At 36.5% G+C, this 15240-nt stretch overlaps 1 protein-coding gene across 1 annotated transcript in view; it reads right to left on the bottom strand.

The window, feature by feature from the left end:
- TENM2 (teneurin transmembrane protein 2) overlaps positions 1 to 15240 on the bottom strand; it is a 970061-nt gene that overhangs the window by 222049 nt on the left and 732772 nt on the right. Inside the window, exons 7-9 of the mRNA XM_058167878.1 lie at positions 12040 to 12142; positions 8319 to 8378; positions 4486 to 4608 (exon numbers count right to left, since the gene is read on the bottom strand). Of these exons, the coding sequence (XP_058023861.1) occupies positions 4486 to 4608; positions 8319 to 8378; positions 12040 to 12142 (286 nt within the window). The remainder of the gene's footprint in view (positions 1 to 4485; positions 4609 to 8318; positions 8379 to 12039; positions 12143 to 15240) is intronic.

Below are 15240 nucleotides of genomic sequence, written 5' to 3' on the forward strand. Positions count from 1 at the left end.
GAAAGCCTACCTTTCTCTTATACCAGGACACTCCAAACTTGGCAACTTTAAGACTGTGGCTGGCTGGCTGAGGAATTCTGGGAGCTGAAGTCCACAAGTTTTAAAGTTGCCAAGTTTGGAGACTCCTGTCTTATACCAAAAAGGATCAAAGCAGGACAATCTTTCTCTCCTCTGCTTTCTTTTAGGTGCATTTCTGATTTCCTCTCCAGCTACTTTCTTCTCATCCTTGTTCTCTAAGATAACATTATTTTGATTATATTCACCCCTTATTACTTTAACCTTTTTTGTTTTCCACAATAACCTACCCAGTCCCCCATGTCTCTTTTTCTTGAACAACAAACTGATTTATTACTTGCTGAATCCAAGAGATTCTGATTATAGTGGTACTGCTATGAAAATTAAAAACAACGTGGTTACTACCAATATGTGTGGGGGGAAAATAACACAAAGACATACACTTGTAGAAAATAAAAAGAAGTTGGTGACAACAGACTAATTTTGTCTATTCAGTTTTATCTGATGCAAAATACATTGTTAGGGATAATTAGGTTGCAAAGACAATCAAATTAATTAATTGCAATCAACGAGCTATAATCAGAAACTAGCACTGCCCTATTATAGATAACACTTGACTTTCTTCATAAAAATAAGGGATACCTCTTCGTTTTGGAGAAAACTATTAGAGCACAAAGAATATATTATAGTTATCAAGACACAATTCTGGTGAACAAAATAAATAAACTGACTGACATAACAGATCTTGCAATAACAAACTGAAAGCAAAAATTCTTTCTGGAAATTAAGGCCAAATTATTAATATTTATTAAAAGCGTTTTAATCTATTTTCTAAACAAGGGCAGCCTTCTCAGCTTGAGTGCCCTCCATATGTAGATCTGAATTCCATAAGATTATTAGCTGAAAATCCTGCAGGTTGATATGTACACATCTATAGACCATCAAAGATAAAGAAAGTAGGTTACCAAGTGAGGTTTAAAAATTATATATGCCACCATACAATATGCTCTCAATATCCATAAGAAACCTTTTACAGATTCTTTTAGAAGATTATTATTGTCAGAAAGATTTCAGAAACTTCTGCAGCAAGTTCAGAATATGCTAGTTTTAAACACTGGACCCTATCTAACAAAATAAAATTCAATGTAGATAAAAATAAGATTTTACACTTAGACAAGAAAAATTAGCAGTATATAGGTACAGACTAGGTGAAATTTGGCTTAATGCCAGTAACTTTGAGAGGGATCTTGGAGACCTAGTGGAACAAGCACTTAAATATGAGCCAATAGAGTGTGACAGCTTCCCCAAAAACCAATTCAATCCTAGGCCGCAATTAATATGGAGATAGAATCAAGATCGTGTGAAGTGCTTGTACAGTTTTACAAAGCCTTAGTAAGACCACATTTGGAATACTGTATCCAGTTCTGGTCATAATCATAACAATATAAAAAGATGTTGAGGCTCTGGAAAGAGTGAAGGAAAGAATGATTAGGGAGCTGGAGGCGAAAACATATGAAGAATGATTGCAGGAACTGACTATGTCTAATCTAGAGAAAAGAAGGATTAAGGGGACATGATAGCAGTATTCCAATATTTGAGGAGTTCCTATGAGAGGATCAAACCATTTTCCAAAAGGCAAGCCAAGAAACAATAGATGGAAACTAACCAAGAAGAGAAGCAACTTAGAACTAAGGAGAAATTTCCTAACGGGAAGAGCAATCAACCAATGGAATAGCTTGCCTTCAAAAGTTGTAGGTGTTCCATCATTTGAGTCTTTCAAAAAGAGACTGGATAGCCATTTGTCTGAAATGGTAAAGGGTCTCCTGTTCGAACAGAGGGTTGGACTAGAAAACCACTTAGGTTTTCTTGCAGTTCAGTTCAGTTCAGTTCAGTTCTGTTCTGTTCTGTTCTGTTCTGTTCTGCTTTGCTCTGCTTTGCTCTGCTCCATTCTATTCCGTTCCCTTCCCTTCCCTTCCATTCCACTCCAGTTTTAAACACATATTATAAAATGCTAACTTGTCAACATATTTTCTTCCTGCTTGAGGTTATGAATAGCAATTAGTAGTAAGTGTGATATAATATAAAGTTAATCCAATATGAATAAAATATATACTCTCTGCAAGCCAAAAATAATATACTAATATAATAATATGGATTAATAACTGTTAGTTTTGTCATAACTATTTTCAAAGCCTAGTGCTCAAAAATCCAGAAGCCTGTTCACTTTTCAATCCAATATGAATTCATATTTTTCTCAGCATTTTTATGTATGCCAAAATGTAATTTACTCAGTAAACCATTTGATAAGGTGAAGCATCCTACAAAATATTGTTTATTGATTGAAAGTAAGCTAAAAACAGGACTAAATTTACTGAGTTGGAAAGTGAAGTAGATTTACAGGATTTGAAATGTTGTGGTTTTCTATTTTATGTATCATAAAACAGGAGGAGAAGGGCTCACATCCAGCCATAATGTTGATTAGATTATAGGTTAGTACATAATATGAATCCAGTTTATTTATCGAATTTTATATAAAATAAACCATGGTTAGGTGTGACCAGTTCAGTATTTTCCTTACTTATTCTCTAGATGTTTGCAGCTTACATTTACATTTATGTTTTATAATAAACATTTCTGATTATTTTCAACATAAATTGAAGATAGCATGTTAACAGTTTTTAGGAAGATAGTGTGAAATGCTGGACATTTTTAGAAATTAAGTGATCTTGGCATCAAAACTGTGAACTAGAAAGGTTTCCTGTGGATGTTGCCAATGTATGTTGCCTGCTGTCATCTGATCCATTTATGAAGCTACTTATGGATTTACAGAAACCACAACAAAAAAAGAGACATTTTTAAAATAATCATTTTAAAATAATTAACCTAAAAATAAGCTTTATCTTTATTTTTGAAAATAGGTGCTCTTCCTCCTGATTATTCTATTTTGGTTATTTGTAGTTTTAACCTTTTCAAACTTGGGAACCACATTTAGAAACTACTTCTTAATATTTTACAGATATATGCATAGTGATAGCAGTGCCAAAACTTGTCAAGACTGTAAACCACAGGAAGATGTGAACTATCAATTAAAATAAAGGTCAGTGTTGTTGGTTCTTTGTATTTTCCTCTCTGCTTCTTATAGGTGTATCAACATTTTTTTCTAACCAGAACTTTCTTGGTTATACAGAGAATTACAAACACAATGTAATGCAAAATTACTTTCCTAACTGAGATATTTTCTCTCCCCAAAGTTTGCTTGTTTATTTCTTACTTATATATAGCCATATATCACACCGAACCTGATTCTGGGTGACGTACAATGAAAACAAATCATAAAACAAACATGAAAACATTCTATTATAAGACATCAATCTTATTTAAAAAGGACTAGAAGAAGAGTATCTTTGGTGTTATATATTCAACGCATAGCTGTCTCAACCCATTTGTGTTTCCCTGAGATCCCCAAGCCTGTTGCCATAGCCACAATTTCAGGCACTCCCAGGAGCTACCAAACATGGGTCATTCTCACTTCTGGGGAAATGATGAGCAAGTCCCATAGCAGAAATGGCCTGTCTCCTGATTACTGCCAGATATAATTCCTGTTTCACACCAATCCCAACCATAATATATAATTTACTCAAGCAAAAATGATGGCTGTGATTCTGTAGTGAATCAGCTTTTTAGCATGCTTGGAGATACATATACATACATACATACATACATACATACATACATACATACATACATACATTCATATGCGCGCGCGCACACACACACACACACACAGATTTACATATTATATTTATTCATATTTACTGTTTTTGATTTACTGTTTTTCAGTGTGATAGCTCATAGCTCAATGTGCACACCTAACTGGATTGTTCCATTCTACATGGCATTCTGCAAAAATCAGCTTTATTGCAGTGCACATATTTCTAAGGTAAACATATGGGTGTGACTCCCATTTTTACAAAACTAATTTCTGGGCACTTCCTCCTCCTGGGTTCTGTCAGTTATGACAGGTCAATTTCATTTGAAAAGTATTGATTGATTTAAAAATGATTATTCTGCTTTCTGGCAAAATCTCTGCTTTTCTTAGTTTTGACACAAGGATGAAGAAAAGAAAGACACAATCTCTTTCTTCTAAAAGGAGGCATAGATAACTGGACTTGATTAATGTGAAAAGATCCTCTGAATCTCTTTGTTGGAAGATAGTATTCAAAATAAGGCTCTTTTCCAAACTTACAATTAAGCAGGATTGTAGCCAAATGTGCCCTCAAACTAAACTACTCAACCAGGAAAACTTCAAAACCAAGACCTGTTGCAATCAAATCCTTCAAATGATTAGGTTTCTATTTCTAATGTGTTCCAATAAAATAAAATTATTTTAAATTTAAGTTGGAACACATGGGCGATTGATTTTAGGTTTCGGAGATTTTTCAAGAGCAAAAGATATAGCTGCGTCCTCACCTTTACCTCCAGATGGCATGGTTGCTACATCATCAGAACCTGGCAAGCCTGTCCTTATTCCATTGTTAAAGGTGTGTCCATCTGCTGGTTGTAGCTGCCAATTTAGCCCAAGCATATGCATTGCTGCAAGACACAGAAAGCCAGGAAAAATAAACATACAAGGTATTTATTGTTGAAGTTGAGAGGGAAAAGGTAACCTCTTTAAATGGGCATCTCCTTTCAGACACAGAGACACCCACGCACATTTTACATTTCTTGAATTACTACACAAACACTAAAAAAAAAATTAGACAACACATATACATATGTGTAAATTTCTTATTATAACATTAACATTAATTGCATCTTTCTTAATTGCCTGCTAGGAAGAATTTATTCAGAACATTTTTTTTTCTTTTGGTCTACCAAGATTGCAATATTATATTGTTATATGCCTTGTTAGTGATCAGTATCCCTAAGTGGATTTACTGCTGAATAAACAAGACCAGGGATATGCTAGAAAACTAGGATTTGCCTAGATTTAAGCTTGTGAAGTGAACAATCTCTGTTTTTTATCATATCCAGAGTTAAATTTAACATATTTCAATAGCACTATGAAAAACACTTTTGTCTTTTAACCAAAAGTTGTTTCATGACAGGGTTGTTATATTTATGAGGCGGTGGGGTGGTGGGAATCAGGAAATCAACTTATGTGAAAAATAGATGTGCCTATAACTCATTGTTTTTGTTTTTTGTTTTTAAGAGTAGAAAATAATAAGTTAGAGTGGGACATAAATTTTTCCAGTACTATTCTTGAATTAATTTTGTTCAATTATATTGTGTGTCCCACAGATTTTTGTAATCTTACAGTGTTTTTAAGCCTTTTGAAAACATGAAGAAAGAGCTACTTTTACCTTTCTAAAAGAAGTGAGTAATGTGTTCTCTGTATATTATACTCCAGTTCATATACCGGCTGGTGTCTATTTTCTAGCCAAAGCAGAATTCTCTTTGGATATAGTGTGAATTGGCCCTAGAGTTAGCCACAAATTCTTCTGTGACAGCATATTTTTTGTACAGAACCTCCTCCTTGAACTGTGTGTGTGTGTGTGTGTGTGTGTGTGTGTGTGTGTGCACGCGCGCGCGCGAACATGTGTATGTAATTAGAATGTTGCAGAATTTCAGAGGAGTGTCTATTGGGTGAGATTTTTTAACAACACAAAATCAAAATTTCTTAATATTCCTACATGTCCATATGACACTTCATATTTAGATCTGCCCTTGGTTTCAATTTAAATTGCAATTGCAATTTTCTTCTCTTTTCTGCTTAAAGTGATTTATCTGGATTGCATTTTGCTTCTTTATTTACAATGTGTTTATTTAAATCCCAGAAAGCTGTTTATAGAAAACCACAAATGAGATTACTTATAACTTGTATATATGTACACATACGCACATAAAGACAGATTTCATGGCAAAATCCCTACGATTGAAAACTTGAACAGAGAATAAAAGATACATTTTATAGTACTAAGATGATCATATTCTGGGCTGCAAAAAATTACTATGGAATTCCTTTGCTAAGTGCTCCTCTTCTGGCTTCTTTTACATGTAGTCTTCTCCCAAACTGGATTGGTGTACCACCCATCTCTCTGTGTTGATATCAGGCTTGCACAGATATTTGCAATATAAGCTGAACCTTTGCTTCAGAGAATACTCTGGAGACAGTTTTCCAGTGTTTTCCCCAGAGATACAACGTGGGTTGTTTCCTATTGGTGAACTTCTTATCTTTCTGCTCTTCTGCATTACTGCTCCCCCTGAAACCAAGGTACAACCAAGGCAAACAAGTATGCCTTCACAACATCTTTTTTTGGTTGCTCAGTTGCTCTGAGGGCCAGCTGCTGCATAAGTAGCTATTTTCTTTTTCTTTTACCACAAAATCTAAAGAAGGAATGGCGATGATATGAGTGAGATACCAGCTTGCTGTTATTTTTTTTTTATACTCACTGATTGACAAGCCAGAGGAGACAGCAGATATCATTTATGTTATTATTTTTATTTGTATTATAGATATTTTAATTCCTTTATATAAATAAAAATAATAAAAAGGTGGCATACTTAGCATTCCTTCCTGCTCCTATTTTCCACACAACAACAATCCTCTGAGGTGATTTGGGCTGAGAAGGCTTGACTGGCCCAAAGTCATCCAGCTGACTTCCATACCTAATGCAGGACAAGAACTCACAGTCTCCGTGAGTTTCTAAATTGATGCCTAAACCATTAGACCAAACTGGCTCAAATGAGCAAGGATGGATGAATAGTAGAAGTAGCAGAATAATATTACAAGGGGAATGGGAAATAAAAATGGTAATTGGTGGAACAGCCCTCTGATATACTTAATGGCATAGCAGGAGCCAATAGTTGTAATATTTGCTCCCAGTTCTATTCCCCATACTGCTATCTCCTAGAAGGAAGCACCTAAAATTGAAAGAGGTGAGCCTGAGAAGTCTCTCTGCATTAGAGCAACGTGCATACATACAGCCTGGATCCCTGAGAACTGCCTGATATTTTATGCTTGGAAACTCACAGAACTAAGAACTGACTCTCCCGCATATCAAAACCTACAGCTTGAGATTCAAGGTCTCATTATTTAGATGCACAATTAAAGTTAGAATTCTTGTCTCTATTGTAATTAGATGGTCTTTGAATTACTGAGCCCACGTACTGAGCTTGCAAGTACTTCACAAGAGCCATCATCACTTAAAATCATATTGTTGTCACCACCACCACTTTGTTATAATCAATTACATACTAAACAGTTTTATTAAAATTCACATTTAAGTCTTGCACAATAATTGTGAACCGGAAAGCAGAAACACAATAGGTTAATTTTTCAGAGGAGTGCCTCCAGAGTCTTTGATTTAAATGTGGCAGAGTTCACAAGTGAAATAAATTTGGAGGCGTCACCTTCAATGGTATTTATGCCTAAATTCAGGAAGAACACAATTCATCATCACTGACAAGAGCACCTCAAGAGAGAATGGAATAGCAGGGTCTTAGGGGTCAGGATAAAAGGCCAGCTGAGCACAGGGTAGTGAAACTGGTCCAGGCCTGACATATTTGCCTTCCATCCTGTCTAGGACAATCAGTCATTTTCAAACATATGAATACCACAGTGGCAAAATGGTTATCTGATGAAATTTCCTAATAATGTTGGAGTAAGTTAATTCATCAATAAAAAGAGCTACTACCCCTGTGCTGGGAAGAGGTGGGGGAAATCAAATAGACCACAATGAAGATAGTCAAACTGAATTTCATTTTAGCAGCTCCTGCTGTTGAGTAGCCATGTAACTATAGAGGCACTGAGCAATAATAAAGGGAGATCCTCAGGAAACAAGAGAGCATGTCCTTTCACATAGAGAGGTCACTGGAGCTTTGTGGGGCATCACTAAACTGTTCTCACACAAAAGTGCCTGGTAAAGGATGAACAGCCAATCAATAAGTATTAAATGAAATATGTGGAGTGACATACACGTCTGCTTGTGTAAACAGACTAGCCAGCTACTTGTTGTGTTGAAAGAAATGGTTACCAAGAGCTGATCCTCCCCCCCTCCCATTCTTTTAAGGATCAACACTGTCAGCATATAACAAGAGCAGAAATTACACACTTATCATCTCAAAGGAAAAGTGATAAATCTGTCAATGTCCAAGTGCTTCAGCAGATACTAGATTTTTTATTTTTATGGGTAACAAAATGAAGCAGTTCAATCAAATCTGTATTTCGATTATAGATAAACATAAAATACAATCTGGAAAAATTACATCAACTTCAGTAACGGCATTGAAACACATAAGGCCTATAAAGTAATTAAAAACTAGGACTGCAAATAGAATATATAACATTAAAACAGTAAGGTCTCACCATAAAAATTAATACCAAGATTATGGACTAAAAGCATGGGGAGGGGATGCTCTGAAGGCCACCAAAAGGATGTAAGAAAGATAAATATAGAAAGAAGCCTCTTGGTAAGTTGTACAACAAAACAGTTTAACATGAAAGGTTCCAAACATCTTTCTAAAAAGAACTAATGAGGCACTAAAGGGAAAAAAAACTTAATTGGAGTTATAAGTAATTCCAGACTATATAAAGAATGTTTTAATGGTGAAAATGTTGTGCAATATATTGCTGCTAAATGGCTAAAAATTATTTTGTTAAGCATAAACACTAAGAGCATATGCACTAAGACAAATTCCTTGTGTGTCTACTCTAATCACATTTGGCCAATAAAAAAACTCCTATTCTATTCTATTCTATTCTATTCTATTCTATTCTATTCTATTCTATTCTATTCTATTCTATTCTATTAGGACTGGAGTGAATGAATGCTGTTATTTTTCAAACTTTTTTTTTGCTGTTTAATAAAACTGACCAGAGATCAGTTTTGGAGTCTGGAAGCTAACTAGTAAAATCGGTCTTGTCCGTTTGACCTATAAATCCTGACATCTGTTCAGAAGTCGCTTCTCTTGGCTGCCTCTGAAGACTCAAGGACCTTTAAGCACCAGCAGATTCCTTTAGTTTATTCACCAGTCCGCATGCCTTCTGAATAGCTTTGGGATGCTTTTATATCACTCTGCAACATACATAGCTTGCCCTATTAATCTAGTTCCCAACCGTGCAACTGTTTGGATGCTTGGAGCCACCCAAAAGGTCTACAGAATCAAATGTCTGAACAATTTTGTCATAAACATCTTTTTGCCTTAGACTGATTTTTTTGTGGGCTTCAGAACCAATTGTGATGATGAACATTAGACTTTATAGCACAGATGATAGTGATTAAATAGTAATTATATGATAGTATAGTTATATATAACATTAGTAAAAGGAGTTTGGTATCAGTACACAGAGGTTGTCAGTCTAAAGGAGGCCTTAGAGTCCATGTCTACATTTAAAAATGAAACATTGGAACTAATTCTGATGGCTTGAACTATAAAGAGAATCCAAGGAAAGCTGCAAATACATACAGACTTGTAGGTAAATTATGTTTAAGTATGGGAGATTATTCTGATTGCAATTTTTTTACTATGTATTTTATGTCATACTAAGTTTACATTATATTAAAACACATCAGTGTTCATTTGTGCTGATAAATTTAAACTAAATTCTGCTTGATGTTCAGTCTCAAATTTTCAAAGCATCAATTGCTTTGAATTAGGGATAGATACAGTAAAAGGCAATGGGAAAAAGAATCCTTTCCATTTGACTCTCATCTGTCCACTACTATCTCTCACAAATGAAAGCAAATATACGTGTCCCAGGATAATATTGCAAGGAGACCAGAGGGTATATGGTTACAAAGGGCCGGGATAGCTCAGGCCATTAAGAAGCCTGTTATTAGAACACAGAGCCTGCAATTACTGCAGGTTCAAGCCCGGCCCAGGGTTGACTCAGCCTTCCATCCTTTATAAGGTAGGTAAAATGAGGACCCAGATTGTTGGGGGGGCAATAAGTTGACTTTGTAAAAATATATACAAATAGAATGAGACTATTGCCCTATACACTGTAAGCCGCCCTGAGTCTTCGGAGAAGGGCGGGATATAAATGTAAACAAAACAAAAAACAAAAAAACTTTCGGATTCATAATGAAGCCCATCTCCAGGGAACTTTTCTCTACTTGAATATGTGCTTTGGGCTAATCTACGAATTGTATTTCTGTGGTGCCTTCCTATCCGAAGGAAGGTCCAATACTCTTCAACAACTTATCAATGATTTGGACGAGGGATAGATGAGGAACTCATCAAATTTGCAGATACCAAGCTGGCAGGAATAGCCAACACTGAAGGAGATAGGCTTAAGATACCGAAGAATATCAACAGACTTGAACATTGGGCGCTATCTAACAAAATGAAATTCCATGGTGAAAAAAAATAAAGTTCTACATTTAGGCAAGAAAAACCAAATACACAGATATAGTATATGTGGTACCAGGTTCAATAGTATTAACTGTGAGATGGATCTTGAAGTCCTAGTGAACAATCATGTAAATATAAGCCAGCAGTGTGGTGAAGCTGTCAAAAAAGCCAATACAGTCCTAAACTGCAGAGGGACAGAATCAAGATCACATGATGTCTTAATGCCATTTTATAATGCCTGATAAGACCACACTTGGAATACTGCATCCAATGTTGCTCGCCACAATGTAAAAAAGATGTTGAGACTCTAGTCTAGAAAGAGTGCATAGAAGAGCAACAAAGATGATTAGGGGACTGGAGGCTAAAACATATAAAGAACGGTTGCTGGAATTGGGTATGTCTAGTTTAATGAAAAGAAGGACTAGGGGAGACATAATAGCAATGTTCCAATATCTCAGGGGTTGCCACAAAAATGAGGGAGTCAAGCTATTCTCCAAAACACCTGAAGGCAGGACAAGAAACAATGAATGGAAACTAATCAAGGGAAGAAACTAATCACGCTCTGGTTACGTCTCGGCTGGATTATTGCAATGCTCTCTACATGGGGCTGCCCTTGAGGTGCACTCGGAGGCTGCAGTTAGTCCAGAATGCAGCTGCGCGAGTGGTAACGGGAGCCGTTCGTGGCTCCCATGTAACACCACTGCTCCGTAGTCTGCACTGGCTTCCTGTAGTCTTTCGGGTGCGCTTCAAGATTCTGGTTACCACCTTTAAAGCGCTCCATGGCTTAGGACCCGGGTACTTACGAGACCGCCTGCTGCTACCTTATGCCTCCCACCGACCAGACGCTCACAGAGAGGGCCTTCTCAGGGTGCCGTCCGCCAAACAATGTCGGCTGGCGGCCCCCAGGAGTAGGGCCTTCTCTGTGGGAGCACCAACACTCTGGAACGAACTCCCCCCTGGCTTACGTCAAGTGTCTGATCTTCGGACCTTTCGTCGTGAGCTTAAAACATATTTATTCATTCAAGCAGGACTGGCATAAATAGTTGTTTTTAAATTGGGGTTTTAATAATATTTTAAATTTTTAAATGTTTTAATTATCGGCCGCATAGTAATAGTTCATTTTAAATTCTTTTAATTGTATATATTCTGTGTTTTATTTTGGCTGTACACCGCCCTGAGTCCTTTGGGAGAAGGGCGGTATAGAAATTTAATTTAAAAAAAATAAAAAAAAATAAAGAAAAAAACCTAGAACTAAGGTGAAATTTCCTGACAGTTAGAACAACTAATCAGTGAAACAACTTGCCTCCAGAAGTTGTGAATGATACGACACTGAAAGTTTTTAGGAATAGATTGAATAACTATTTGACTGAAATGGTCTATGATATTTTGCCTGAGCAGGGGGTTGGACTAGAAAACTTCCAAGGTCCCTTCCAGCTCTATTATTCTGTTCTGTTCTATTGATTGATGTGTTGATGGTTGGCTATTGTTTCTTTGTGTGCCAAGTCCTTGCTCCTAAGTGCTTGATAAGCTGGAGGTAAATCACCACATAAATACAACTCATGAAATAGCCCAAAGCACATATTTGGAGTAAAGAGAAATTCTCTGAGGATCAGCTCCAGCATAAATCTAAAAATTCAGAAGAGTAAAGCTCTGATCCTGGTGACCAACCCAGATTGGATCTTACTACTATCTCTACCACCAGGTAGGGAGAACTGAAGAACATTACTTCTTCCTTCAGTGTATCCATGATGACAGTCATTAGATGAAGCACCTAACGAGAACAGTGAAAAAAGGAAAGTCCAAATTCCAATCAATCCTATGTATTTTCTTTTAATTGGATTCTCATTTCTTAAACACGTAAGCAGAAATGTAAACTAGGAACAGAAGTCATCTGGTAATTTGCAATATAATTTTAAAAAATAGAAGAGATTTGTAGATAATAAATGCAAAAACTGAATTCAAAAATAGGTGTTTTGTTTATTCTTTTTTCCATCAAACCTTATAATGTGAATGGAAGGGAGGAATTTTCAAAGCAGTACATAACTTATACACCCATAAATCTTATTAGTAGTAATGGAGCTTCTCTATTACCCACACAGTGCTTTAAAAAAAGAGAAGCTATCCATGTCCAATTCCAGTCTTTTTTACTTGCAAAATACTTGGAAAGATTATACACACTTGGAATTATATAGCAGTTTCTTTTTTTAAAAAAAAAAACTCAAGCCATACAATCTGGTTTCACCAACAGAAAGCATGCTTAAAAAGAGATAGAACAATAGTAACAACCTGTACTATCATTACTACTCGATCTAGTTCCTGACAGCAAGGAGACCAAACTACTGTTTTATTCTCTTTTTGTATTTTCTTTTAATTGGATTCTCATTTCTTAAACACGTAAGCAGAAATGTAAACTAGGAACAGAAGTCATCTGGTAATTTGCAATATAATTTTAAAAAAAAGAAGAGATTTGTAGATAATAAATGCAAAAACTGAATTCAAAAATAGGTGTTTTGTTTATTCTTTTTTCCATCAAACCTTATAATGTGAATGGAAGGGAGGAATTTTCAAAGCAGTACATAACTTATACACCCATAAATCTTATTAGTAGTAATGGAGCTTCTCTATTACCCACACAGTGCTTTAAAAAAAGAGAAGCTATCCATGTCCAATTCCAGTCTTTTTTACTTGCAAAATACTTGAAAAGATTATACACACTTGGAATTATATAGCAGTTTCTTTTTTTAAAAAAAAAAACTCAAGCCATACAATCTGGTTTCACCAACAGAAAGCATGCTTAAAAAGAGATAGAACAATAGTAACAACCTGTACTATCATTACTACTCGATCTAGTTCCTGACAGCAAGGAGACCAAACTACTGTTTTATTCTCTTTTTGTATTTCTTCCCTTCAGTCCTCCTTGCAGAAATGTTTTGATTTTGTGCCACTTCTCCAATGCAATTTTTGACACAAGAATGATAACAGCCCTGCATGCTGCATTCAGATTTTGATATCTTATGACAAAGCTGTGCAAAAAAGCATAAAGCAGTGGCACAATTCATCCATTCTCATGACAGTCCTTAGATTGTACAGAGAGAAGAAAATTGGAACAAGACTCATCAGTTCCTGAAATCATATACAATGAGGCTGCTTCTGTGGCATCCTTAAGATTCAAGAAACAACTTTCTTTGCCAAGAGATACCTTGGGATACAAGACCTGAATAGAGAAGAAAAGTTTGCCCTTTACACAGGCAAATATATTAAAAATATAGTCCACAATCCAATTACTCATTGCCAAAAGTACAGGTGATCTTTGACTTACAGCAGTTCGTTTAGTGACTGTTCAAAGTTACAATGGCACTGAAAAAAGTGACTTACGACCGTTTTTCACACTTACAACCATTGCAACATCCCCATGATCATGTGATCAAAATTCAGACCTTTGGCAACTGACTCATATTTATGATGATTGTAGTGTCTGGGTCACACGATCACCTTTTGCAACCTTCTACGCAAAGTCAATGGGGAAACCAGATTCACTTAACAACTGTGTTATTAACTTAACAACCTCAGTGATTCACTTAACAACTGTGGCAGGAAAGATTGTAAAATTGCAAATGTTCGCTTAGCAACAGAAATGCTGGGCTCAATTATGGTCATAAATCGAGGACTACCTGTATTTTCAGGACTGCAGGTGCCATGTTTAGCAAACTATATAGTGTCAGACAATTTTTTTTGTTTTGCTTTTAGTTGCGAAGTCATGTCTGACCCATCATGACCCCATGGACAACATTCCTCCAGGCCTTCCTATCCTCTACCATCCTCTGGAGTCCATTTAAACTCATGCCTACTGCTTCACTAACTCCATCCAGCCACCTCGTTCGCTGTCGTCCCATTCTTCTTTTGCCCTCAGTCTTTCCCAGCATTAGACTCTTCTCCAGTGAGTCCTTCCTTCTCATTAGGTGGCCAAAGTATTTCAGTTTCATCTTCAGGATCTGGCCTTCTAAAGAGCAGTCAGGGCTGATCTCCTCTAGGATTGACTTGTTTGTTTACCTTGCAGTCCAAGGAACTCGCAGGAGTCTTCTCCAGCACCAGAGTTCAAAGGCCTCAATTCTTTGGTGCTCAGCCTTTCTTATGGTGCAACTTTCACAGCCATACATTGCAACTGGGAAAACCATAGCCTTGACTATATGCACTTGGCAGCGTGATGTCTCTGCTTTTTAGTACGCTGTCTAGATTTGCTATAGCTTTCCTCCCCAGGAGCAAGCGTCTTTTAATTTCTTGGCAGCAGTCCCCATCTGCGGTGATCTCGGAGCCCAGGAAAATAAAATCTATTACTACTTTCATTTCTTCCCCACCCATCTGCCGGGAATTGAAAGGGCTGGATGCCATGATCTTAGTTTTCTTAATGTTGAGTTTCAAGCCAACTTTTGCACTCTCCTCTTTCACCCGCATCAAGAGGCTTTTTAATTCCTCTTTGCTTTCTGCCATTAGAGTGGTATCATCTGCATATCTGAGGTTGTTGGTATTTCTCCCAGCAATCTTGATTCCAATTTTTGATTCATCCAGCCCTGCCTTTCTCATGATGTGCTCTGCATATAAGTTAAATTGGCAGGGTGATAGTATACAGCCTTGCCGGACTCCTTTCCCAATTTTGAACCAATCAGTGGTTCCGTGTCCAGTTCTTACTGTTGCTTCTTGACCGGCATATAGGTTTCTCAAGAGACAAATGAGATGGTCTGGTACACCCATCTCTTTAAGAACTTGCCACAATTTGTTGTGATCCGCACAATCAAAGTCTTTAGCACAGTCAATGAAGAAGAAGTAGATGTTTTTCTGGAACTTCCTAGTTTTCTCCATGATCCAGCATAT

The sequence above is a fragment of the Ahaetulla prasina genome, chromosome 2, assembly GCF_028640845.1.
Source record: "Ahaetulla prasina isolate Xishuangbanna chromosome 2, ASM2864084v1, whole genome shotgun sequence".
NCBI lineage: Eukaryota > Metazoa > Chordata > Lepidosauria > Squamata > Colubridae > Ahaetulla > Ahaetulla prasina.